This window comes from Penicillium angulare, assembly GCF_028827245.1.
Source record: "Penicillium angulare strain IBT 27051 chromosome Unknown utg000002l_segment0_segment0, whole genome shotgun sequence".
NCBI lineage: Eukaryota > Fungi > Ascomycota > Eurotiomycetes > Eurotiales > Aspergillaceae > Penicillium > Penicillium angulare.
Window position 1 is genome coordinate 1,718,226 of NW_026623161.1, and position 26,686 is coordinate 1,744,911.

Sequence of the window (26,686 nt, forward strand, 5' to 3'; positions counted from 1 at the left end):
CCACTGGTACCTATGAATACTAGTACTAGGCACTACTAATGACTCCTAGCGCTACTTGTACTATGTACCTGGAGTATATTACTAGTACTATGATAGTTCAAATTAGTAGGTACTATGTAGTATACGGGTATTTGTTCTCCCCCACGCAATTCTCCTACTTCGAGTTGCTCTGCCGTTGGGCCATGCATATCTTCTCCGGGTCCTACTGGGTTTATATTTTGCGATAGAATTAAGCATGTATAATACCGAATTGGATTTCACATGGGTGATAGTTTTCAACCTTGGAGGTTTCAATGACTTTACAAACATTGCAGAGTATAGTAAACCGCGTCTATTGGCGCTAAAACACCTCTGAAGCGTATGGTAGATAAGATAAAGATAAACAATGACGATTGAGGGGCAGCAATCTGACAAGTCAAACAGCCAAACTAAGAATATGCATATCTATAGAAATTTTTAAAAAACATGAGCCCAATACTTAACAGACTTAGAATCTTGTGTCAAATTGCTTAAGCCCTTACGGTGTTAGGGGAGCGGTGTAGTATAGAAGAAGTATTTGAGTTGGTTAAATTCTCAGCCCGGCAAATCCCAAACTTCCGGCTTCCTTCCCGCATTGCCTGAGTCTCCATCCGTAAAAACAACTTGCCCCCACTCCTCTCTCTCCGATCTCACTTCTCAAAACGCCTTCGAACCCCCTCACAACGAGCCAATTCTCCCATTTCTCCACTGGATCCTCATACTCGAATGGCCGTTGCTGCTGTGTCCGACTGCTAAATCCCACCACGGACCCGGGTCAACGGCCATACCAGAGACCAGCCTCCCCTCAACCTCATTCCTCTAATTTATGAAAACTCGAAGTCTGGAGTCTCATCTGGATCGAAGAAATCGGAATATTTTACTCTATAACAACCATCTTCCAGTTCACCGTGATTGGAAATAAACGTCGCGCGACACCGCCCATCCATACCGTATCGATCGTGTTTACAGTCCAGTGACCCGACAAAATGGCTGCTGAGGAGTTGTCAGAGGCCGGCATGGCCGACATAATTCGAGCTCTTGAAGCTATCCATAGTCCCACCTCGTCAAACGAGCTTCGGAAAGAGGCACTCACCTTCGTGGAATCCCTTAAAGACAGCGACGCCGCAGCCCGAAACGGTTTCCTGCTCGCCTCACGCGCCGACCACGCCTATGTAGTGCGATACTTTGGCCTAACCCTGCTAGATCACGTCCTCCGCCATCTTTCCTTCTCCAATGCCGAAGCATCCGCGAACGTACGCTCCATGGTCCTACAACTAGCCGAGAACATTCGACCCGAAGATCCTAGTTACTTCCGCAACAAAATTCCACAGTTATGGTCGGAGGCTGCGAAAAAGAGCTGGGGACTGGATTGGATGGACATGGATGCGGCCCTGGTAAAATTCTGGGGTTCCTCATTGGTACACAATGAGCTGGTTCTTGCTGTCCTTGAGACTTTGTCTGAGGACGTCTTCTTCCGCGAGGATACCGTTTCTTCACTTCGAGGAAATGAACTCAATCGCGCGTTAGTGGAGATTTTTACCCCTGCTGGAATTGTTGAACAAGTGAAGTCGGAGAAAAACGCGGATCCAGTGCTGCACTCTGGCGAGGAAGGATGGCTTGTGCGGATCTGCGAGTTCCTGGATAGCTGTATCCAGAATGCTGCCAGCTCTCCGCAGGCCCGCGATTCTGCGGTGAAAGCGCTGACGACCCTTCGCTCGGCACTTTCCTGGTCAATCTACAAGGCAGTTGTGGCGTCACAAGTTGTCTCTGCAGTTTTCAGATCACTGACCTGCCAGGACGAACAGGTTCTGCTGGTGAGGAAACTTCTAAATCCAAATACCCCGAAGAGAGTCTATTTACTAAACAGATGATTTCTAGGCCGCGGTCGAGGCATTGCATGCACTTTATGGCAGGACAAATATGGGCAACGAGGAGTCCCAGGCTCTTGTCTGCCTTATTTTTGAGCCCGATTATCTCAGTACTCTCCAGAACTTGTATCAGTGGTCAGTCGTTGGGCCGGATGATGTTGACGAGCCCAAGTATTTGATTTCTAAAAAGCTTTCCGAGGTAATATTTTTTTAACACAACTACCTATTTGAATTTGTATGATAACTGACAGGTTTGCTAGATGGTCTCTTATGTTGCAGGCTGCCTCGAAGATGATCGATTGTTAAGGGACACCATGCATCGATTAGATCTCCCGACCTTTTTCAGTTTTATGGTCAAAATTATGCAACACGAGAGCTTGACCGTTTCAATCCCTGTATTGCATCTGTGGTCCAGATTACTACCAATCAATAAGATTGCTCGCTCAGAATTTGTGCTGGCGCAAACTCCGGATCTATTGAACATCTGCACCCAGAGACTGATTCGCTGGGAATCTCTGCCTGCGGATTCCGATAACCCGACTGTGCAGTTCCTCGTGGATGATATCGACACAATTCCCGAGCGCCATGCTTTTGTTGGGAACTACCGCCGCTACTGTTCATCGATTATCGAATCCATTACCACGAAACGACCCCAGGAGGCAGTAAGTGAGATTCTGAGCAGGGTCGATAATAACTTGGACAACCTTTACAACGGCTGTGAACCGTTCAGCATGCAGTCTTTCAACAAATCATCAATTCCCCTCATGCGTGCCGATGCTCAATTCGCTGTAGTAGAGGCGGTCATCAAGGGTTACCATAAATGGATTGGGGCCCACGGGAAGGCGCCACAAGAGGATGAGCAAGAGCGGAGTGCCTTAGAATATGGTGTCGAGAACTGGGCCACAAACTTGATGCAAAGGTCCTTCGACGATCCGGTTTTGAAACAGCGAGTCATAAAGCTTGTGGTTGATGTCTCTTCTCGAGCTCTTGATAACCACCCAGCCTTTGCCCTGAAGGTGCTCGAGCATATTCTCATGACGAGACTCCAGGATCATCCAGAATACCCCGCTTATTCCGAGGCTGTCAAAGAATTGCATGGCCTGGCTAGTCACGAGCTACGCCGCTTAGCCATGCGCTATGCCGACTACTTCTCCACCTTCTACGATCTGCTTGAACCAAAGATCAGAGAGATCACACAGGCTAATAAAGTTGATGATAAACTTCAGATGGAACTCATATCAATTTTGCTTATTATCATGCAGCGAGCGAACAACATAGACCCGGAGTTGCGTCATGGTCGATTGGTTTCATTCCTTCAACCAATTAGAGAAGCGTGGCAAGATGATCAGTTTTGCGCTATGGGTTCATCCTTTGCAGGATTTTGCTCTATGCTTGGATTAGAAAATGTTGGATCATACATGCAGAACAAACAGGCACATAAGATGTCTGATTGGTCTACAGTTCCTCTAGATAATGAGGGCAAACTTGTCCAAGAGGAAATGACTAAAAAATTTCAGATGCTGCCGCTCCGTGGCACCAAAACTATGCTGGCTGTATCTACAGATAAGCTGAAGAAGTCCGCACCGGCTTACGGTGTTGCCTGTAATATGTGGCATGAAATTGTTCCCCAGATCCTGCGGACTTTACTTCCTCTTCTGAGCCATGCTCATGCTTTCCACAACCCTATCAATTGGGCGGTAAGCAATGAAATGAGGGCGGTTGTTGAGCGCATCTTGACAGATCGATTTTGGCAAGCCGGCATCTCAAGTGGCAGCCGGGATGAATTCTACGCTAAAATCACTGCCTCTAAGGCAACACTGGAGGGCTTTGCGTCCTCCGTTCGTGGAAAAATCAGAGCTGTGCGCGAATCGTGTTACTCAATGCTGTTTAGTATGAGCAGAATGCGCGACCAGTTTTACGGATACCCTGAACTTCCCGGGCCTCTAGCCGAGGCACTGTTTAAAGATGCAGAGCATCTCTCTTCACATCAGTACTCGGTCTTGCTCAACATTTCCCGTTGCCTGATTGACGACTGTCCAGTGCAGTATAGAAGCCAGTTCCTTCCTCCCATGCTTTCAACTCTATTCCAAAGTATCGACCGTAAGATTACAACAGAGTGGGAAATTATCGAGCAAAGAAAGAGTGGTGGTTCAGATGGCTCCGAGGGAGATCTTACAGATGAGATGAAATCCGAGAGTGTGCTCCGCCAGCTGACCTATTCCGCTGTCATTATGGTGGCTAGCCTGTTCGACCCACAGAGAGGAGGTAAGAACACAGGCCCTTCCCGCTTGTACTCTGCATAATTTGGCTTTGCTTTCTGCTTCTCCTTTCTTTCAAAGCCGCTTCTTTGGACTTGATAAGCTAACATGCTGATTTCCTTTTAGATCCTGATAGAACAGAAACGGATCCAACTGCGCCTCCAGGTACTCCGGAGCTTTCAGAATCGATCCGCCATTTTGTAATCTCTTCAGCAGAGATATTTGAACCAGTCATGCTATTCTGCACCCACGCTCTCCGTATGCGAGACACCCGGTGCTGCAGCATCATCACTCGGGTTGTTCGATCCATCCTCCCAGACTTTGCTCCCCCTCGCGAAAATCAAACCACCCAGACTATTCGCGAATTTATTTCCTCAGATGTCCTCAAAGCATGTATCACATCGGTCCATGAACCATACTTTGTCGATATGCAAAAAGACCTGGCACAGCTCATCGCATCGATTTGGGTGTTATATGGCCCAGCAACAAACACCCCAAGGTCTATATTTCTCACGTTACCAGGCCTGACTGAAGAGAAGGTCATGCAAACGGAATCTCAGCTGCATCGTTGCCCCTCCCCACGCCAACAACGTGCATTAGTGCTTGAGCTTCTTGAATCTCTCCGGGGTGTTAGCATTGCAGAACAAGGGAAGATTCTGGGTTCTCGCGAAGAGCGCCGCAAAATCCGCTCTGCACTTCAGGAACGGTATATGACAAACGAGATGGAGGCGCAGCAGTCAAACCCTCGCGTCGATATCAACGATGGACCTGATCTTTCTGGCGTGGCTGATATGTTTGGGTAAACTCCTGGCATCATAGCTGCATCCATACCGCAATTCTTAGGCCCTCGTCAGAGATTTGCTCATGCCATCACCGAACGGCCCTCATTCATTTAGACAAGAATGTGATCATATCTTGGATACATAAGCGCCAATCCACAGCCTGCCTCTGACCTATTCAATCAGTATCAGCTTCCTACGCATGCCTTACTCTCGATACCACGCATCGCCAGTCCTACACATCTGGCTAGCAACATTCCTTCAATTTCACCTCTCATCCAACCCATAACCCACATTATTCCCCAAATAATGCAATGCTTTGGCGCTGCACCGAGTTCTGTCCCATTTATCTTTCGCTCATATGTCGCCATGCTAATCTGTTGGGTCGAGGCCATACTATTAATCTTGGCGCGTTGCAATTCTTTCTCTTGGCAGTCTGGATGTGTTGAACTTGCATCTTGAGCGCACATTTCTTGACGATTTCTCTCGCATTTACTTTGCTCGCTTGCAATCTCACGGACTACCCCGGCGGTGGCGCTTTGAGTACATTTCAATAGACTGCCTCTATACTATTAGACGGCTTCAAAACAATATGAACGTGCTCGGCACATTACATATAAAGTTCCCTGCCAGTAATTTCAACTTAGGTATCATTTCAAGAATGAAAACTGATACTACATTATGCCGTCATTTGACGACTAATAGTTGTTAGTCTTCTAAGACTTTGAACGCGTAAAAAATGATATTGCAAAACCAGACTAAACCATTCTCAAAAATGTATATCTACAGTGTTATACTCGAACACCTCGAGTTAAGTAAGACCTTCATCACTATCAAACCCCACAAATGCAGACCTTGTAGACAGAAGCAGAGACTCAATTCATCCACACACCCAACAGATAAAAGTAACAAATCATGCCAAAGTCACAGTAGACTCCGCTTATTGGGTGAGTTTACCGGGGGTATAGGCGAAAGTAGGGCGAACGAAGCTATAAACAAAATAATCAGTAAACGAACGATAAGACGAACACGAACACGCATTGGCGGTAGTTTCCAAGGGTGGAATATTGGTATCGATAGGATGGTATTTATCGATGGGAAACGAGGTGTAACGTACCGGTCAGAGTTGTAGACCTTCTGGTCGTCACCGAAGAGCTCGTTGGCACGCGCCTTGTCGGCGTAGTAGCGACGGACCTGGTCACGGTCCTCCTCAGCCTGGAGGAGGGGGGTGAGGTACAGACGGGCCCACATCTTCTCACGGGCAAGCTCACTATAGAAAACAATATCAGCGTATGTTCATTCCAAGTCAAAAGGAATTCCGTCGTAAGGAACCGATTCTCCAATTGCAATAATCGGTTCCTCTGTTCGCCGGAATGAAGGGACAGCTTAGCTCAACACGTACCGCTGCTCACGAACACCACCGAAGTATCTGTAGAAACCGTACGCCATGATCGCATGCATACCAACCATGTACACCCATGGCTTGAAGCCTCGGGCAGGGAGATTCCGCTAAATATAGAACGTTAGTCGTTGCTTGTTGCTGTAGCTGGTGCAGGTGCTGCTAGGGTGGGTGGGAGTGCTCGGCTGACGCTCGGTGGCCGTGAAATCGTATCAATTGCGTACCTTGTACTGGACTTGGGCGTAGCCCCCTGTAGGGGGCATATCCTGAGGCATAATGGCGGTTGGTGGGGGGATTGGGGTTTCTGGAGATTGTAAAGTCGAGAAACGGAGAAGTTGATCGAGTGACGGATGTCACGTGAGAGGGAACAGTAATGAGGGCTACGGGTAATTTGATTGGTTGATGTTGAGGGATGGGCTTTTTTATCCGCTTCTCGGGATCTACAGTGACAGCCCACTCTCTGAATATTTTGCTTGGATCGTGTGGTGTCAGGTCCGCTACGAATTATGGACAACGACAACGAGGAAAGACCTAGGAAATTGGCTAAGCGGGATCACGACGAGGGAGAGGATTCTGCGCATTCTGAGCTTGTGCCCGCTATGACTGGTGCTGTGAGCGCTGAACCGCAAGTTGCGGCCGTTTCGTCGATTGAAGATGCGAACAAAGAACTCGCCGAAAAACCCAATATTAATACCGATACCAATACTATTCCTGGGACGGATGGTAATGGACCTACAAACATCGAAGCGACAGACGATGGCGAGCCGAAAATGTCTAAAAACCAGCTTAAGAAGCTCCGCCGACGAGAACAATGGGAACAAGGTCGCGACAACCGGAGAGAGATACGGAAACAAAAGATGGCCGAGAAGAAAGATCGTCGAAGACAAGCGGTCGCCGAAGCCCGAGAGAAGGGTGGTGAAGAAGCCGTGAAAGCACTTCTGAAAAGCTGGGAGAAGACCAAACACGAAGACTCTCAATTACTCCCGATGTCAATCGTCATTGACTGCGGCTACGACGAATTGATGCATTACAAAGAACGAATCTCGCTAGCCAGTCAAATGACACGCTCATACTCAGACAACAGCCGCGCACGTTTCCGAACCAACCTGATGTTCAGCTCTTTCGATAAACTACTCAAAGAGCGATTCGACACTGTCCTTGTTGCTCATAAGAATTGGAAGGGGGTCAAGATTATCCAGGAAGATTTCGTACATGCTGCTGAGATCGCGAAGGAGACTATGGCTTCGCCGCGTGGTGGAAAGCTTGTTGGTCATTTTGCTGAGATGGATCGCAAGCCTGAGGATGGTGAGGTTATCTACCTTAGCAGTGATAGCGAGAATACGTTGACGGAACTTAAGCCGTACGACACCTATATTATTGGTGGTCTTGTGGATAAGAATCGACACAAGGCTATCTGCTACAAGAGCGCGTTGGAGAAGGGTGTTAAGACCGCGAAGTTGCCTATTGGTGATTATATTCAGATGGCATCTCGTCAGGTCTTGACTACCAACCATGTTGTGGAAATAATGCTTAAGTGGTTGGAGTTACGTGATTGGGGTGAGGCGTTTTTGAAGGTTCTGCCTCAGAGAAAGGGTGGGAAGTTACTAGCCAAGTCTCTTGAGGCTGGAGATGGTGGTGAGGTGGAAGACGACGACGACGATGAAGAAAATGAAGAAGATCAGATTGCGGCTGTCGAGGCCGCATTGGATGCTGAACCTGCTGCGGAAAACCTTTGAAGTGGCCAGAGAGCGAGATTATGTACAGTATGCTCTCACATCAACGAAGTAAACGGCATATCCGCATATTATTTCCTTCAGTAACTGGATTACATTCCTTGGGATCTTGTTCACCGTCTTCTTCCAAACATTCGCTTTCTAAGCTCTGATATGCTACTCATTCGCGTCCTCCGTTCATCTTCCTCGCGATTCATTTCGATCTCTTTGTTTGAATCTGGAAGGGTTCTCCTTACTATACTGTCAATGCTAGAGCCATCAGGATTCGTAAACTTGAATTCAATGACGGAAACTCGCCCCGTCAGATGTGCCTTGATGAGAGTGTTGTTCACAACTAGCGCATCACAAACTGGTCGATATTCAGAGGGAATCCAGAGAGTTCTTTCCCCCTGTAGGCTTACCCATTCGCTGTCTTGATCTATGTAAATGTCGCTATTCACAGAACATGTGTGAGGTGTAGGAATGACGGGCGAGGATTGAGCTCTGGGTGCCCCTAAATGGGAAATAAGATATGAAGAGTCGGTAGAAAATCTTATTCTATGAACCAGTCGTACCTCTTTGAAGGTTTATGGCCTAACTTGGTGATCCGCGAGTATCTGATAAAAGGCCAAGCAGCCAACGACTGTTTTTGAAAGTTTTGGAAGCTCTGGATGTATGGTTACCTATTGAACATGCTGATAGATAGTTATAGACGAGTCCCTTACATCTTTTTTATTTTTCAAACGTACGAGAGGGAGTGCAGCTGAGAGAACAATTGAACAAACTTGGGGGGGACTAAAGTGTGGACACTTAGATCTTAGATGCCACCAACAAACAACCGACGTCCAAGCGCAGTCATTAGGTAGCGGTCGAGCCTATAGACATGCAGTGATGCTAAGGCTTTTTCAAAAGCTGCCTTGACTACTACTAGTAGGACTTTTAGCCCCCGTCTATCCCGTCTTTCGCAACACTCTCGCCCAACCTCGCTCAGCCTCACCCCATCCATTTTCAATTGCTTGAATCCATGGGACTAACTAGATCATGAGACTAACTAGGGAAACATTAAATGGAAAACTCAAGGAACTGCTTGGAAGGCCGCGTATTGGCGTCCCCATCAGACTCCGTCAGTTTGCCTTGCTTGCAAGATCAACATTCTAGAAGTCGTAGAGATTGTACATACCCAACACGGCAGCTATTCTTTGAGATGGGCTACCTACAATCTACAATGTTAAAAAGAGGAAAAGGTGCAAAATACAAAGAACAGCAGCCTTAGAGAACTCAAGGAAAGGCGTACGCTGAGGCTCCTATCTAGGTGAAGCCAGCCCCTCTCGAACTAATCTAATTAGTCTGATATGAGAGCTATAAACTAAATAAATGTGCCCTAATATAGTATCTCCATATAATAGTTATACTATATCACCCCTAGCTAAGATATGGGTTGTTCATTAAATATATGGATATTAAATATTATAAACAGAAAGATACTTGAAAAGATCACTACTAGTAGTATGGACACCTGGGCAGAGAAATCTAAAGAAAGATGAATATGATGTTCAAATGTTTCAAGGGTTTACGTGCACAAGATTACAGAGAAAGACCTCAACTGAATGTATAGAATATAGAGTTATGATGACTTAACTAGATTCGTTATTCTTTCAACTCGAACCTTGGAGATAGTAGTAGTACCCTCAATCAAATTTCCTTGTTCTGGCACAATACCCACTCATACTAGTTCCATTGGGCTTCTATAATATCACTCACTAAATATGTTTCGGCAGGGGCCTGATGTGATTTGGCCAATGAGACACCATCTTGATGCGCCCGGCGCGTACATCGTTTTCTCAGTCCATGCAGCAAACATGCACGCAATAACGCCTAGATAACGCAGAATATGAAGGATTTCACCCGCAGCGCCCCAGAATTGCAAGCACATCCAACTCAGTAAGACCTTTCGGATGCTACGGATGAAAGGGATTCGCACTGGAGAACGCATCCTTCTCTCCCCGATCACACGGGGATGAGTGCTGTAAAGAAGCAATGATCTGCAGGGAACGGGCAAGCCTTCCTTCTTTCGTAACGATAAGCGGTCGGACCACGAACCTTCAATGCTTCATCGTGATGGGCTACTTGGGAAATTACCTTAGAGGGTTCAGAATTAATCTGCCCCTGAAGAATCCCTTAGCCGCAATATGCTAGAAAGATGGTCGATAAGAGCGGGGGTGGCTTGAAGGGTCGCATCAAATGTGGATCTTTCCTCACCCAAAGCTCCATATTTTGCCCATGAATACTCCGAGTACGTGCCCCCGGAGTGCCCCCGGAGGGCTTGTCTCCTGACGAGAGGACCTGCAGCCACCCCATGCAGGGTTCAGCCGAGCATATAGGGGTCCTAAATTGGGCGCGGAATTCCGTCGGGCGGCTTGTGTTGATGATGCTATCCATCTCACTTATCTGTGACTATTCCTTGTTTCTGATATGCAATTAGTGCATCTGTTTATAAGTTATCTTAGTATGATCTTCCAGAAAGGAATGTTGCGTGCAGATCATGTCGATTCGGCCTTTTCCGACACCTGCATCCAATGACAAGTTCATTTTCGATGCCGCTTGCTTCCCATCCCCACCGGCAAGGCTGTTGATAATCCTTCTTACCCTGGTGATTTTCTCGGTAGTGGAATGCCGACTGCGTTAAGGTTTTCTAGGGTTCATCTCGGTAGTCTCATGTTGATATAGAATATGGGTGATCAAATATGTGAATGTTTACGTTTAGAAGTTGAAATTACGTTGCATCTTTTTCGTATTAGTGGCCTGCAAATAAGAAGCACTGAAGGCGCAACGCCATAATTGTCTTGGTGCGCTAATCATGTCTTAGCACTAATCTTAGGGACCTAAGATGTTAGCGTCGCTCCTAGTATTGCGCCACCAATGCTGTCTTTGGCCCTCTCTCCGCACTTCTACTTGGTATCTGCCTAGTGGATAAAACATAGTCCCAAGATGACCGATGGACTCCGTGATTATGTCCTAGTTTAGAGTTCGAAGTGTGCGCTTGCGAGGTCCGGAAAATGAGAAGTTACATCGTCTTAAATCGTGCGATATTGAGTATAGTTGATACCATTGGCCATATGTGCTTATTGCGAAATAGCAGGTCGATAATAGCGAGTTGAAGAGGTATACAGAATGCTATAAATTGATTCATATTCCGCGCCAGAGATTCGATTTTCATTCCATTCAGCATCAATCTTCCCTCCAGTTATCTAAGCTGTCATCATGGTTGTCATCAACAAGGTTCTCCCCGCCCTGGCTGGCCTCGCTGCCCTTGCCTCTGCTGCGCCCACCACTGGCAAATACTCTATTAAGCAGGTCGCTCGTCCGGCTACCAAGACCACCAGCTTCGCCGCTCAGTATGCTCGTGCTCTTTCTAAGTTCGGCGCTACCGTTCCTTCTCACGTCCGAGAGGCTGTAGCAAGTGGCGTCGCTACCAACGAGCCTACAACCGATGACGAGGAGTATCTCACTCCCGTTGATGTTGGTGGCACTACTTTGCAACTTGACTTCGACACTGGCTCATCCGATCTGTAAGTCAAACATTCTCTCGAGCTCGGGTTGAACAACGTCGAATCGATGGCTAATTTATTCAAAGTTGGGTGTTCTCCACTGAGCTTCCTTCATCTGAGCAGTCAGGTCACGATGTCTATAACCCCAGCAAGAGTGGCAAGGTCCTCTCCGGCGCCACTTGGGATATCTCATACGGTGACGGCAGCTCTGCCAGCGGTAACGTCTACACAGACGACGTCACTGTCGGAGGAGTCACTGTGAGTGGCCAAGCCGTTGAGGCTGCTAAGAAGATTAGCTCCGAGTTTGTCCAAGACACCAACGATGGACTGCTTGGTCTGGCCTTTGACTCCATCAACACGGTCTCTCCCACTCCCCAGAAGACTTGGTTCTCCAACGCCCAGTCCCAGCTGGCTAAGCCCATCTTCGGTGTTGCACTGAAGCACAACGCCCCCGGTGTCTATGACTTCGGCTTTGCCGACTCCTCCAAGTACACTGGTGATCTCACCTACACTGATGTCGACAACTCTCAGGGTTTCTGGAGTTTCTCCGTTGATGGCTGGAGCGCTGGTAGCGCCTCCGGCGAGGGCTTCGATGGCATTGCTGACACTGGCACCACTCTTCTCCTTCTCGATGACTCCCTTGTTGACGACTACTACAAGGAGGTTGATGGTGCTTCCTACAGCAACACCCAGGGTGGTTATGTCTTTGACTGCTCTGCTGACCTCCCTGACTTCAGTGTTACCATCGGCAGCTACACTGCTACTGTTTCCGGAGACTTGATCAACTACGCTAGCGTTAGTAGCAGCCAGTGCATTGGTGGTATTCAGTCCAACTCAGGTATTGGTTTCTCCATCTTCGGTGATATCTTCCTCAAGAGTCAGTATGTCGTGTTCGATGCCAGTGGACCTCAGCTTGGCTTCGCTCCCCAGGCGTAAATAAACACCTCTCATGGTAATGATTGACGGAATATTATTGGTGATATGAAGAAACTTCCGCATTGAAGGGATTGAAGCTGTTTCCCCGCGGCCAAATTATGCCTTAGATTTTGAATACTATGAACACTCAAGTACAGATGAACATCAATGGAACTTGCTGCTTTCCCGGGCAAAATCTACTCTCATTCCGATCTATAAACAACAGGAAATAGATATCAACGTTAACGGCTTAATGTGCCTTATCATGGATCTATTATTGCCTAATTTTGTACATAAATGAGGCCAAAAGCCCTTAGGAAAGTGTCGTGATCACACGCAAGCTTTTCTTCTTCTTGTAAAGTTTTTGCCTGACTGTTTATGTTACTTGCACATGTGGTTCCTCTCTTCGCTTCTTCAACTTGGTTATTTCAGCTACTATTAAAACCATGCTTGGGAATAATATATTTATAAATAAATATATAAGTCAAGAGAACGATTTATGATTCAAGTTTGAGCGGAAGAAATTCCAAGTTCTTCTGTTTGAAAAGAACCAGATTTCAAGGTTCTTGCCTCAGAACAGTTACTAGTGACGCGCGTAATGCGGCTTACTAGTACTATGCTGATGCTGTCCACGCTAAAGCTTGTGACGACTTGGCTACTGCTCGTGGACGACGCACTCCAAGATCATGGTCGAAGGCCTTGACAAGGCTATTGCCAGTTGACTTCGCTGATACGAGGAAGGTCCTTCTTGATAGTGTTGCCCGTCTTATGGAGTTACTTACTGATGACGCTCTCCATCCTAATATTAAGGCTGCGTGCGTCAAGAAGAGGGGTGATGACTACGCAAAGTACAAAACCCTGCTTACTCCAGACGAGGATGAGGACCAGTGATGCGCTCTCCCGACTTTTTCGAACATTTGTGATGTTTTTCTGGCGCGTAGTATCATCGCCCAGGTCAGATGTTTGGCTGTCTGAAGCCATTACCTATTACGGAAAGAGGTTTTCAAGTGAGGTGAGGCAAGACACTTTCAATTTTTCTTCTTCTCCTTGTCAACTTCCCAGCCATTTTCAGACGGCCAATTTGTAAGTTCTGATATGGCAGGCGTGATGGGTAAGTCGTGTCTGATTATTGTCTCACTATGTACACCTGATTGCAGCGGTTCTGATATATGTATAAACATTTGGTTCTCCCACTCGCAGGGCTCAAGTTTCCCGCGCTACATGGCACCACAGAGAGATGGTTATTACAGAAGAACGGGCAAAGAGCTGCGAGGACTCTCAAAGTAGCGTGAGTCTGGTTTTTCAATGGAAATACAAAGTCTTTCTACCACATAGTCAAAGAATCGTAATTTCCATCTCCTTCAAGAGGACAAAAAACAAGTCTTTGCAGGCTCAGTGGTGTGTATTGAGTTCTGAAGGAAGACTGTAGATGGCGGCGTGCTTCATATTGAACAGTGTTGCTTGGCGAGTGTTGATTGCTACACAAGTGAAAGGCTAGGATACCTGAGGCCAGAACCCGGGTCATATGACTGTAAATATAGGGGTAAATAGCTTGGCTGTATGTAAAGCATCTGTTTATTACGTGAACACTACATGCTAGATATAGTATCTAGGGGGGCTCCACAAAGAATGCTAGGCGAGAGTGCATAAGTGTAGCTGAAACCTAGTAGTAGTTTAAGGGAACTAACTAGTCAAAAACTATTTTCACCATGGAAATCCTAGACTACAAATCGACGTAGTAGAAGCATAGAGATCGGAAGACCAAGTCTCTTATTGAGGATACGCCGCGTGATATTAATTAGTAGTTTCGATTATAGGGAGATAAAGAGTTATATATAGACATTGAAGAATATCTTTTGTATAAGCGATATACTATACAGGTAGATATACATTTCTGCGACTTTCTTTACCCCGAGATACGAATCTCCGGGTTGGGGAGTGTCTTTTTTTAACTAGTAAAAAGAGTGTTTTTACTAATAAAAATATTCAAAGAACCTTGTAATAGTACCTAATATCAATAATAAGTCTATTGCCCTTACAGCTGCCAGCAATGATCCAACACATACAGCAAAGGTTTACTATATACCTACACTTCTAGAGTATTCTGATACAGATCCTAGAGGAGTAGCGTATATCGTCAATCTTCGTTATCTAAGTAAAGGGGGGAGGTTGGGTGTGTGTATGGGCGGCGTAACATATTAGATGTAAACAAAGAATCTGGTCATGTGACCCTCACTGGGAGCTCAGTGGGGGTCCACTGACATGTGTTCACGCCCGAGGCAAGAACACATACCTTCTGCCATATATCTCAGGCATCAAGGGGAGGGAATGACATAATCAACAGCCACGACGCCACAATTCGATGACGGAGATTATTTCTATGGTGATGGCTCTTTATCTTCCTTTTCTTTTTTTTCTTTAATCTTGCCAAAGCCTCTTTTGTGACAGTGGCCCTACTTCCGTTTCTTTGACCTGGGAAGCCTCTCTTCTTATTTTATTTCCCACTCCCTCCCCTACTTCCATCGCTGTCACTTCATCTGGCCCCCATTTGTTGTTGCTTGGTAGCTGCCCCTCGCAACTATGTTTATGCTCCGAAACGGTAAGCAACTCGCGCCTACCCCGCCAAACCCCCTCCATGCCAACAAGCGTATCTCGCCACTTTCACTGATAAAACACTTGCTAACCACGTTCACTCCCTCCAGTGAGCAAATTTGTCTTCGGAGATACTTCCAAAGAGTCGATCATCGAAATCCCACAAGGCCAGCTGTATTTGGTTCGGCCTTTGTCACCCAAAGGGTACTCAGAACTGATCTTCAAAGACGCCGCGGCCACTATCCGACGAACCGGTCAAGAGTTTCAATACCAGCTCGTGATCCAGAGAGCCTATGAAGAAGGAGAGGAAGAGCTTGCCGACGACGAGGACGAACAAGGTGCAGCGGATGGTTTAGACAAAGACGAAAAGGTGTTCCTTTTGGATCAAAGTCTTCATTTTCGTTCCGAAGTTCGCGACGGATCTGTTAAGATTCTTGCCTGGGACGATCTGAGCGGAGACGAAGGTGACCTTTTCGAGTTCATTTGTGATCCTTCGGTTCCATCCGACAAAGTTGCCACCTTTGAAATTGCTGCCGTGGAGTGTCAATACGAGCGCAAGTACCGTCGCAGTGCCCAGAAAGCCACCCAACAGGAGCTTGAAGAGTTTTCCTTCCAAGAGGAGAAGCCCATCCCCTCTGCGAGCCCGATCACCTCCCCCATCTCACACTCCCGCAACCAATCTTTGACTGCTGAAGAAACAGCCGCCGAAATGGCAAAGGACGTGAAATATGCCCAGTCCAAGGGACACATCAAGTCAGTTGCATTCGATGACCAGCCCACGACCGCTCCGGCCGCTGCTGCTCAACCCGAGGCCAAAGAAGTTCTCACAAAGGAGAAGGCCGAGCTTCACCTGTTTGACTTTGCAACTGGAACTTTCGTGCTCCAGGACTCTGACATTCTTGCTACTGTTTCGGAAATTGGGAACTGGCAGTACTGGCTACAGATTACCGGTAACGAGAAGGAGTGGTTGGGTCAGGCTGTCGTGGGAGATATCAACCCTGTTTTCAACTTTGAATACCTTTCTTTCATTTTCAACCACTACGCCGAAGATGGGTCCGCGTACTCATGGCTACTACGATTCAAGGATCAGCCTTCAGAGGAACGATTCCAAGAAGGTCTGATGCAAGCTCTGTGGGAGCAGCTCAATGAAATGAAGTGGACCAAGGTCAAGGAGAACGAGCGTGAATACGTTCTGGATGCCTTCCAAGATCTGACTATGGAAGATGCCGATGACAAACCAGAGGAGGAAGAGGAAGAGGAGGAAGAGCCTGACGAGACTGACGAAGACGATGGTCAGCGCAGCGAACACTACGACAGTGACGAGGAGGAGGATGATGTCGTCACTCGCGACGAGGATGGAAACATCAACTCGCAACTGGCTGTCGGCTACAAGCATGACCGCTCATTTGTGGTTCGTGGCTCAAAGATCGGTGTCTTCAAGCACACTCCCAACAACAACCTGGAGTTCTCAACTACCATCTCGAAGGTGGAGACTCCTGGCGGCAAGCTATTTAGCCCAAAGAAGGTGATGCTGCACGCGGAGGATCAAAACTTGATTCTTCAAAACGGCGAAGATCCCAACTCTCTGTTCCGAATGGATCTGGAGTATGGTAAGGTTGTCGATGAGTGGAAGGTCCATGATGATATTTCTGTTGATACCTTCGCTCCTGAGAACGTGAGTCACCCAGGAAAGTCCAGAATTTTCCATTTCAGCCTGCTAACAACTTTCACAGAAATTCTCCCAGATGACCGGTGCCCAGCCCTTCGTCGGTGCATCCAAGAATGCACTGTACCGCATTGATCCTCGTCTTGCCGGTACTAAGCTTGTCGATTCCGATCTGAAGCAGTACGCCAGCAAGAACGATTTCTCTGCCATGGCCACCACTGAGAAGGGTTATCTCGCCGTTGCATCCAATAAGGGTGATATTCGCATGTTTGATCGTTTGGGTATCAACGCCAAGACTCATATCCCAGCTCTTGGTGAAGCTATTATTGGTCTTGACGTGTCGGCGGATGGACGCTGGGTGCTCGCAACATGCCGCACTTACCTCCTGTTGATCGACTCTATGCAGAAGGATGGCAAGAATGAAGGCAAACTTGGCTTCGAGAAGTCCTTCGCTAAGGATTCGAAGCCCCAGCCCCGTCGCCTTGGATTGCAACCTGCGCACGTCGCACAATTCCAGCACGAAACTAAGAAGCCCTTGGCATTTACCCCTGCCCGCTTCAACACTGGAGTTGACAAGGACGAGACTTCCATCATTACCGCCACCGGTCCCTTCATTATCACCTGGTCGATGAAGAAGCTTTTGGCTGGTCGTAAAGACCCCTACACCATTAAGCGCTATGGCGAAGATGTCATGGCCGATAACTTCCGTTTCGGCTCCGACAAGAACGTTATTGTTGCACTTCCTAACGAGGTCAACATGGTCGCTAAGCGCAGCTTCCAGAAACCTACCAGAGAGAGTATTGCAGGCCCTGTCACACCTAGCCGTGCACGCAGTGGCAGATTCAGCAGTCACTTGGGCCGCAATGATATCGTCAACTCTCCTTATTAATTCACTGGCTCTATGTCTGATTGCCTGCCCCTCATTTTCTCTTTTCTTATCTCACGCTTACGTTTACGGTCTATCTTCTGTATCTTCTTCTGATCTTTGTACTATTACCCATACCCCCTGTTGTTAATTTACTTCCTTTACGTCGACTTTGGCTATAGTGTAACCTTCTTTGGGCTCTCGTTGAGGTTAATCTTACACTGCTATTTTCTTTTATTCATAGCGGTTCAAGTAGGTAGCCTAGCTAAATTATAAATAACCCACAAGCAATACATGACAAGAACAACACATTAACACATTAACACATAAATATCCTATCAATTGATGTAGAGGTTGTATATGATACCTGTCAAAGCCATGATAGTTCCATGTTATGATCCATGTCTAGGACTTGGAAATAACGATCGAAAAGCGCGGTACTCCACTGACACTCTGTTCCTGTCGTTGGTACTGGGACATCCAAGGCGTCAGCATTAGGATTTGGCTCCAGTATGTTTGAAACTAGTACAGTACTAGGCAAGCCCTGTTCATTTGGCTGGACGGTGTCCGGTCTTTCTTCGCAGCTAGACCTAGGCCAAGGTGGAAATGAAGCTGGGTTTTCTTGATACATCTGCTTCCCTAACAAAGCCTGCGACCGCAAATTCTCAATCTGTCTCCACCTATTATCAAGGACGACCTCACCATGACCTTTCCAGTATTGGTAGATATCTTCCGCTGCTATCCATGCACAGTTAACCGTATCACCTGATGGAACCAGAGATAAATTGATAAAGAGATATGCCAACGCGTCCCATTCCAAATACGTCTGAAACAGCCAAAGCCATTGCTTTCCATTCTCGTAAAGACGAAGCTCCCGCGTACTCTTCAAAATATCAACGCAGGTGCGTCGAAAGCTTTCTTGGGTAATTACATGTTGATTTTCTCTTGTCGTCGGCTTCGTCACGCTCAGCTTGAGCTTCGCGAAAACTAGTCGACTAGACGTTGCCGTGATATAATCTATTGGGATGTCTAGATTGCAGAGCGACAAGATCTGGTCCTCTATTTTTGTTCGGAATCTCTCGATTTCGTCACATTTCTCCGCAACAGATAGGATAGGGTAGAAATTTTGTTGACAAAATTCGTCAGAGAATAGTATCCGGCGTACTAGAGTGCTGATTTCGTGTCGGTCAAGTGTGAATAGCATCTCTGTTCTCTCTAGGCTTGATTGGGGTATTCTTCTCATTTCTGGATGGAGACTTATGTCGTTGATGCTGCGTGGAAGTCGCGGAAGTGTGTTGGCCCAGTGCTCCTGTATATAGGGGTCTAGGCCGTTGTCCTCTGCGTTTCGGACGTCAAGAGTATACAGCTGCCACCAAATTCGACGACGCATTTCAGTCTCAAAGGGCGGGAGTATACTGTCCGAGTCCGAGTAACTATCGATTTTATGCAGACCGTTTTTACGGGCAGTGTTGATAGCGACGGAGAGTAGGTCCATTACATCCGTGCCCTTCAAGCTTTTGTCGGATCTTCCACAAATCTATGTATCCTTCATTAGCTTTCTGATTGAACCTTCAAATTGGAAGCAACCTTGATGAGACCATACGATGCATAATACGAACGCCTGTAGAGGTATCATGTCTGTCGATGTGAGGTGCATTGCTGATGCCAGGGACTTCCCCACTGTGTCTCGATATCTAGCAAGCTTAGCAGGAGTTCTTTGCGGTACGTAGACGAGAGTAGGCTGTTACCCGCTAAGAAATTCTTCTCTTTCCTTGTTATGGAATCGTTGGCATTCCTCAACCGACATGGTAATCACCGCAGAGTAGCAGATAGCATCAATAAGAGTTTTAAATTCAACACTGGCAGAGACTCGACCTGTCACAACATCCATTATTTTTTGCTGGATAGTTGGGACATGTATTATCTTCAGAACAGGATCTACTCGCTCCAGAAATGTCTGCCATAGAGAGATTATAGTTGTACTAGTTGCACAGCTAGTATGTTTAGTATTGAAAGACATATCAATGCTTGTTGGCGGGTTGATCGGATTTGTCGAGGATGTCCTGTTGAGTGGGGAAGTCGGCACATCACATTGTGTAGAGCGATCAGTTCCCTAATAGTTATGTTACTATTCAACCCTTCTGTTGAAGAAAATCTACAACATAACCTTACCTGATCATGTTGCTGCCTTTGGACGTCAGCTCCGCCATGGTTTATGAGCTGTGATGGCTCACTCAGAATTGGTAGTACTAATTGGCTGATCTGAGACAAAGTCCTCTCAAACGACTCTAAGGTACATTCAATCTTGTTAATGCGAGAGATGACATCAACGTTTAAGTTGATAGTATCTCCTCGAGCAAAACCTTTCTCCGGGGGTCTTTTAGGCGGGGGATAGCGACATTCTATTCTGACCTTCACGCAGTATGAACAGGAGGGAAAAGACTTGTCACATTTGATCTTACGTCGATGACACTCGGTACAGGATCTTCTAGATGATTCGTCTGTCTGAGCCATTTTTTGTAAGGGTCATCAAAATCAGGAATGTAATCATTTGAACTGAGCGGGGGTGCGGACGTCTGGAGGGTGGAGACCGCATTGTGGATCTCGTTTTGTCATATATCATTGGTCATAGCGGACAAGATGGATAAAATGCCCGCGGGCCGCCGTTTCCTCATTATACTAGTCAATTATAGTTCCAAATATGAATTACGCAATGATGAAATTGAAGCTTTGTAATCCCATTTTGAGAACATTTGAAGCTTCCTATTAGTTATACTATCGGGGGACCTTTTATATGGATGTCTCTGATGGTCATGTGAGCCCCTATGATCGGGTCTCTTCTATATAAGAGACCCCAGTGTCTGGCATTGGCCATCATCTCAAATAACCAACTTGAAGCAGCACCACCGCCAGCCTGCTTTTCTTCTACCTGCCAGTTATTTGCGCATATCTTTCTCTCATTCTTTCTCTCATCCTCTCCATCCGTCATTTATCCATCCTCTTTTCCAAATACACAGACAGCAAACAACAATGTCCTTCATTCTCAACAACGTTGCAATCATCGGTGTAAGTCCAACTTGAGCTTTGATATTAAAAACCGTGTATCTCTCAGTATTGACGAGATTCCAGGGTGGCGGAAACGTTGGCAAGATAGTCTTGAATGCTCTTGTTTCATCGGGGAAATTTAACATCACTGCCATCCAGCGACTCGAAAGTGAGGCAACCTTCCCACCGGGTGTCACGGCAATCAAGTCGGACTTTTCCGACTCAAGCCTCGAGCAAGCCTTCAAAGGCCAAGATGCTGTCATCTCCACCGTGGGGGCCACTGGCCTCACTGAGCAGCAAAAGTTTGTTGACGCCGCTCTGCGTGCTGGGGTCAAGCGATTCATTCCATCTGAGCTGTCAGCCAGCAGCACAGACGAGGCTGTGATCAGCCTGCTGCCGCTTTTCGGAGTGAAGAAGAACCTCATCGACTACCTCAAGAGCAAGGAGTCTGAAGGACTTTCATGGACAGGGATTGCCACGTCAGGCTTACTTGACTGGGTAAGGGAGAAAGAGATGCCTAAATATTTAACAATACTAATGCGTTGTCTAGGGCCTTTCGAATGGCTTCTTGGAGTATGATCTTCAAAACCACACTGCTGTTATCTGGGATGGTGGAGACAAGATATTCTCCGCCACTAATGAGAAGGCTCTTGGACAGTCCGTCGTTTCCGTACTGCTGGGCCCACAGGTCACCGCAAACAAGTACCTACACGTCGCGTCAGTTGAGACCTCCCAGAACGAAATCCTGTCTGCCTTGAAGAAAGAGACTGGTGCCAAGTGGACGGTCTCTCATGTGGAGACCGATGAAGTGGTTAGCGCGGCCCAAAAGAAACTTGCTGCTGGTGATTTCACAGGGGCATTTACCCTGGTCCGTGCCATGATGGTTGGAGATATTCCTGGTCTCAAGGCAAACTATATTCAGGAGACGGATCTTGCAAATGATTTGCTAGGATTGAAGTTCGAGACAGTGAAGGAAACCGTCAAGAGAGTTGTCTCACAGTAGACTCGTTTCATTAATCCATGCAATAGTCTAGCTATCATTTGAAATTGACACTCTCTAGTACTCACGCACCAAGTTAACTTGAATGATATTGGCGGCGGCTATGCTACTGGATAGGGCAGGAAGGGGTGGATGTACCTTTCCACCCAACTTGAAGCCACCATAAACCTCAATAGAAAAAAGTATGTATGTACGTGGCCAGCCACGGGTGACACTAAAACTAGCTAGTAATGGTCATTACCGTTAATTATTGGGGGGGTGGGGATAGATGTAAGGCGCCGGGTTCATGGTGGTCCTGCGCCCCAATATCTGGAGGTCATATAGTCCCAACTGAAACTGATCGCGGAAAGGTTTGTTGCCCTAGTATGAACCTTGGAAATTGATATGTCTCAGGTACCTGTCAGGCGATATGCTTCCTAACAAAGAATGATTGACTCTTTATTCTGCTGTATATCTACCTAAGTGGCTATGCATGTTTGATACTAGGCACAACTTGAATGCCTCCCTACACGGCGTTGCAATTGGAACATGTTTTTGAACTTCTTAAAATTAGCACCCAATATAGATATTAATAGGCTCGGAATAGTTCCAGAATTTGTTAATACGCGCCGCAGGCAATTTCTGATGTTCTCGGTGTTTTGATCCAATAGTTTGTCCCTGACTCACCAGTGTAGAAACACACTAGTATTGATACCATACAGTAATCCAATTCAATTCGATCAACAATCATCGCCACTTCCCCAAATTCTTGTAACATACGAATATGGAGCTGTGTTATCCCATTACCGATCCAAGCCATGGAGGCTCAGCCCCACTCTCACAAGCAGTTGTATCGATTTAGTGGTATCTGTATCGATTGACAGCCGTTGGGTCCCAAGTCCAGGACTCGCTCTGCCAGGATATAAACAAAAGGTCAGTTACTCCACTTTTTGAGCCTTCTACAGCAACATCAGATCTGAATTCACTCCAATGCCTTCAAAGATGGAACTATACGACCTCCTCATCGTTGTAGACGACACGGCTTCAATGAGCATCACAGTGGAATCTCTCAAAAAGGTTCTTCCACAAATTATTCGTCTATCTGCTCTTACAGGAGCGTTCTCTCGAGTTGGACTCTTATCATATCGAGGCTTTGACTAGCCAAAGTTTGAAAAACCTGAGGTATCTAATCCGATACACTGGTGTGGTTGGATGGACGTGCACTCCGATGATGGAGATGCGGAAGTGGATTCGGTCGACTTTGTCGAGTTTCTTAGTCCAATGTAAGGTGACACAGAGAGGGTTTTCTCAGGTGAAGCTGCAAAGACCGCTTTTGCTTTCGCATACAATCAGATGCGAGCTGATGCCAAAACGCTCATTCTCTTGTACACGGACGCTGAGCCCCACAACAATACCAAAGACTTGACATCTTCAGACGCCTTATATATCGAGCACCCCAGCGGGAGAAGAATTATTTGAAGAAGATGGAAGTTGGCGGATCTACTCAGGACTGGGCCTCGGCAGCTAATCTGCTCCATTTCGGTGAAAAGAAAGCCCAAGTCATGAGCATTCTCCGTCCTACTTCGACGCGCTCATCTTTAGGATACTACGCTTTCATGTCTCTACTTACTGAAGGTTTTTGTGTCTACCTAAAAGATGATGATCCTCGAGAAGTTGGACTCATGACGATTAACATTCTCTTGGAATGGATGGGCGCTGATGAAGACTTGCTCGTTGTTATAGGCGCTGACATGGGAAAACGATCAACAGAGCTTTCTGCAAGACTTGTGAGATTCCAATGCACTCATGGAATCGAGAAATTCACAACCGAATATGATGGAGAAGTTAGGCTAATCTTTATTGACAATCGGAGCCATCAAAAGACAAATGCCAATGTAAGACTTCTGGGTCCAACTCTCACGCCGGGATTATCAAGCAATCGTTGCAGACGCGAGATCCTGCAGTCCAAGAATTCTCAAAGCAGTGGAATTGTGACGAAGGCTATCAGAATCTAGTTATAGAGTACCTTCTGAAGATCATTCGTTCTGATATTCAAGCTCTGACAAATGGGACTATCGTGCTGAGTCTTAGCTGCAGGGCTTGGTGGTTATTATCGCTATAATGATGATCATCATGATATTGAAGTTCTTCGGTTTGCGTATGATGTATTTACTCGTGTTAAGTGATCTGCTTGCTGAGGTTGGAAATTCTATCATCTTGTTCAAGTTCTTTGTCAATGATTCAACCTAAAGTTCTCGACAACTTCAATGTCTCCCGCTACTACTAATACCTCTAAATCATTCTTCTATGGGCATGCGCAGAACTCTAGTACTACTATAGTAATAGTGATAATAGTACCTGTTTGTTTACACGTTGAAATTATTTGAGACGAAACTTTGGGTTTATATCCGAGTCTGTCTCAATATATATATTCGACGTTTCATCTATGAATAATTCAGCCAAGGTGGTAGTACATGTATTAGGTCCTATTGTTCGAGTTTGAAAAGTTCTCACCACTCCACCCGTGCCTTCACATCAATCTGAATCATATCGTTCCAACATGAGCTAGAACTGCCACAAAATTCGATCTGGGCGGCATCAGCAGTGTCAGTTCGCGCCAGAGGTTGCAGCTGTAGCCCGAATTCGCGTATGAATGAATTATGACGCCGTGGTGGGTCCTGGTTAGGTTCAGCCGCTAGAGAACGCTAAGAAGAGAATAGCGCCACGCAATCACAATTCTCTTGCTCTCAATGTTTCGAACTTTGCATTCTCGAGATCTCTCAACGCCTAGTATTTTCATAATTTGTGATTCTGAATTTGAATGTATCCGATTGCTTGATGAACAGTGAAGGGGAGCTCCCATTGTGCACTGGCGAAATCCACCCAAGTTCTCCACATCCGAGCAGAGCCCCGCCCCTGATTTCAAGGGCCACGTTCCCAACAAGAGACAAGCTACCGAACTCTCTCGGGCGCTGATCAATGTTGGCGCTTTGATGCTGGTGCCGCCACTATGTCATCAAATGAATCTTCCCAAGAAGAACGACCCCAACAAGGAGGTTCCGCTAAGAGTTCTCGCTGGCGAGGATCCCTAGGACGCAGATGGATCCAGCGGTCGGTAATAGCGGGCTTGGCCGGCTTGTCCACAAGCTTGTACATGAGCAATGTGACCGTTGCCTCGGTCCTGGACTATTCAGATTTGAATAGTATAACCCTTGACTCAACTTTGGATCATTTTCGGCCTGTTGGCAAGGATTCATATTGGAATGATGCTCGAGAGGAGGTCAAAGATGCCTTCGTTGTCAGTTGGGATGCATATGCCGAACATGCATGGGGTAAGTGATCAATTTCAGTATTAAAAGCGTAGAAGCTCTTGAAAATTGATCAATGGTACGAATGAAATCGCTAAAAGCTCGAAATGGATTTTAGGACAGGATATCTATCATCCGATTTCTATGACGGGCGAACAAATGAGTCCTACCGGCTTGGGCTGGATGATCGTTGATAGTCTGGACACATTGATGATCATGAACTTGACAGATCAACTATCGGATGCCCGCAAGTGGTTAAATCGGGGCCTCTCCTACGACCAAGATCAAGATGTGAATACATTTGAAACGACGATTCGAATGCTCGGCGGGCTTTTGTCAGCTCACTACCTCTCAACTCAACTTCCAGACGTATCATCTCGGCGGGATTATGTTTATTTGCAAAAGGCGATAGATCTTGCCGATAGACTTCTCGTTGCATATGAAACTCCCTCGGGAATTCCCTATGCCAGTGTTAACATTGGCAAGCGAGAAGGTCTGCCCTCGCATGCAGACGATGGAGCTTCGTCAACTGCAGAAGCGACCACTCTGCAGATCGAGATGAAATATTTAGCCCAGCTCACTGGCAATGAAGACTACTGGCGCAGGGCTGAAAATGTCATGAAGGTGATAGACGATCAGGCTATGCAGGATGGCTTGCTGCCTATTTTTGTGCACCCTGATTCGGGCAGATTCCAGTATCCGGAGATCCGACTTGGCAGTCGTGGAGATTCCTACTACGGTACGCCCGGAATGAATTACTTTCAAATCTAACATGCGATTGCTAAACTTTCACAGAATATCTAGTGAAGCAGTACTTGCACACGGATGGCAATGAACCGATTTACAGTGAAATGTGGGAGGAGGCACTGCAGGGTATTCAACGAAACCTTGTCACTACCACCAAACATTCAAATCTCCAAATAATCGCAGAATTGCCTCAAGGTATCGGGGGCAGACTCTCACCGAAAATGGATCATCTTGTCTGCTACCTGCCGGGCTCGATAGCGATCGGTGTTACGGAAGGAAAAACAGAAAAGGAGGCGCGCAAGTTACCGACCTGGAACGCGCAAAAGGAAGAGCAGATGAAACTTGCGAGAGAGCTCATGAAGACCTGCTGGGCAATGTATGCCGTGACAAATTCCGGGCTCTCGCCCGAAATTGCGTGGTTCGAGGCAGATGAAGCGGACCTTGTCCCATTTGCTGGGCTTAAGCCTCGACCTCGCAGCAGCAACAATGTTAAGAATTGGAAGAAAGACATTAAAATTAAGCCTCTCGACGCGCATAACTTACAGCGCCCGGAAACGGTTGAAAGTCTCTTTTTGATGTTCCGAGTAACTGAAGATCCGATTTATCGCAAATGGGGATTGGAGATTTTCAAGGCGTTCCAAAATCACACGAAGCTTGAAGGTGGAAAGGGGTATACGTCCTTAGATGATGTCACGAAGAATCCGCCAACGCAGCGGGATAACATGGAAAGTTTCTGGCTGGTAAGAATTGCTCCATCTTTAGGCAAGTCTTTCACTTCTTCTAATTGCTGATGAATTTACTCAGGCCGAGACTTTGAAATATTTCTATTTGCTCTTCTCACCCAGAGACCTTCTTCCATTGACTGAAGTGGTCTTCAATACGGAAGCCCACCCGTTCCCACGTTTAAAGCATCCAAAATTCCAAACGGGCTGGACAAGAAAAGAGCGTCCCTCATTTCCTTTCTAGTGTTATGATATACGATAGTCA

At 46.6% G+C, this 26,686-nt stretch overlaps 11 protein-coding genes across 11 annotated transcripts; 7 read left to right on the forward strand and 4 right to left on the reverse strand.

The window, feature by feature from the left end:
* Positions 1-1,004: 1,004 nt before the first annotated feature.
* Positions 1,005-4,947, forward strand: N7478_002106 (karyopherin MSN5; the record flags this gene model as incomplete). The annotated part of the gene is made up of 4 exons (XM_056918320.1): positions 1,005-1,832; positions 1,897-2,085; positions 2,147-4,151; positions 4,271-4,947. The coding sequence occupies 4 exons, from the start codon at positions 1,005-1,007 to the stop codon at positions 4,945-4,947; spliced, it is 3,699 nt and encodes a 1,232-aa protein (XP_056783931.1).
* A 916-nt stretch (positions 4,948-5,863) lies between these two features.
* Positions 5,864-6,597, reverse strand: N7478_002107 (putative NADH-ubiquinone oxidoreductase subunit GRIM-19; the record flags this gene model as incomplete). Its single annotated transcript, XM_056918321.1, has 4 exons — positions 5,864-5,912; positions 6,041-6,193; positions 6,326-6,432; positions 6,547-6,597. 4 exons carry the CDS (start codon positions 6,595-6,597, stop codon positions 5,864-5,866), a joined length of 360 nt encoding a protein of 119 aa, XP_056783932.1.
* Positions 6,598-6,828: 231 nt separating this feature from the next.
* trm10 (tRNA (guanine(9)-N(1))-methyltransferase) lies at positions 6,829-8,058 on the forward strand (the record flags this gene model as incomplete). The annotated part of the gene is made up of 1 exon (XM_056918322.1): positions 6,829-8,058. One exon carries the CDS (start codon positions 6,829-6,831, stop codon positions 8,056-8,058), a length of 1,230 nt encoding a protein of 409 aa, XP_056783933.1.
* Positions 8,059-11,295: 3,237 nt separating this feature from the next.
* N7478_002109 (pepsin-like aspartic protease) lies at positions 11,296-12,518 on the forward strand (the record flags this gene model as incomplete). The annotated part of the gene is made up of 2 exons (XM_056918323.1): positions 11,296-11,603; positions 11,669-12,518. The coding sequence occupies 2 exons, from the start codon at positions 11,296-11,298 to the stop codon at positions 12,516-12,518; spliced, it is 1,158 nt and encodes a 385-aa protein (XP_056783934.1).
* A 593-nt stretch (positions 12,519-13,111) lies between these two features.
* N7478_002110 (uncharacterized protein) lies at positions 13,112-13,478 on the reverse strand (the record flags this gene model as incomplete). Its single annotated transcript, XM_056918324.1, has 2 exons — positions 13,112-13,224; positions 13,280-13,478. The coding sequence occupies 2 exons, from the start codon at positions 13,476-13,478 to the stop codon at positions 13,112-13,114; spliced, it is 312 nt and encodes a 103-aa protein (XP_056783935.1).
* Positions 13,479-15,077: 1,599 nt separating this feature from the next.
* On the forward strand, positions 15,078-17,644 carry N7478_002111 (uncharacterized protein; the record flags this gene model as incomplete). Its single annotated transcript, XM_056918325.1, has 3 exons — positions 15,078-15,096; positions 15,200-16,764; positions 16,823-17,644. 3 exons carry the CDS (start codon positions 15,078-15,080, stop codon positions 17,642-17,644), a joined length of 2,406 nt encoding a protein of 801 aa, XP_056783936.1.
* A 346-nt stretch (positions 17,645-17,990) lies between these two features.
* N7478_002112 (fungal specific transcription factor domain-containing protein) lies at positions 17,991-19,115 on the reverse strand (the record flags this gene model as incomplete). The annotated part of the gene is made up of 1 exon (XM_056918326.1): positions 17,991-19,115. The coding sequence occupies one exon, from the start codon at positions 19,113-19,115 to the stop codon at positions 17,991-17,993; it is 1,125 nt and encodes a 374-aa protein (XP_056783937.1).
* A 249-nt stretch (positions 19,116-19,364) lies between these two features.
* On the reverse strand, positions 19,365-19,830 carry N7478_002113 (fungal specific transcription factor domain-containing protein; the record flags this gene model as incomplete). The annotated part of the gene is made up of 2 exons (XM_056918327.1): positions 19,365-19,614; positions 19,793-19,830. 2 exons carry the CDS (start codon positions 19,828-19,830, stop codon positions 19,365-19,367), a joined length of 288 nt encoding a protein of 95 aa, XP_056783938.1.
* Positions 19,831-20,650: 820 nt separating this feature from the next.
* Positions 20,651-21,668, forward strand: N7478_002114 (aromatic alcohol reductase; the record flags this gene model as incomplete). The annotated part of the gene is made up of 3 exons (XM_056918328.1): positions 20,651-20,686; positions 20,750-21,163; positions 21,216-21,668. 3 exons carry the CDS (start codon positions 20,651-20,653, stop codon positions 21,666-21,668), a joined length of 903 nt encoding a protein of 300 aa, XP_056783939.1.
* Positions 21,669-23,128: 1,460 nt separating this feature from the next.
* Positions 23,129-23,659, forward strand: N7478_002115 (uncharacterized protein; the record flags this gene model as incomplete). The annotated part of the gene is made up of 1 exon (XM_056918329.1): positions 23,129-23,659. One exon carries the CDS (start codon positions 23,129-23,131, stop codon positions 23,657-23,659), a length of 531 nt encoding a protein of 176 aa, XP_056783940.1.
* Positions 23,660-24,654: 995 nt separating this feature from the next.
* Positions 24,655-26,665, forward strand: N7478_002116 (glycoside hydrolase family 47 protein; the record flags this gene model as incomplete). The annotated part of the gene is made up of 4 exons (XM_056918330.1): positions 24,655-24,976; positions 25,071-25,691; positions 25,748-26,439; positions 26,504-26,665. 4 exons carry the CDS (start codon positions 24,655-24,657, stop codon positions 26,663-26,665), a joined length of 1,797 nt encoding a protein of 598 aa, XP_056783941.1.
* Positions 26,666-26,686: the final 21 nt, after the last annotated feature.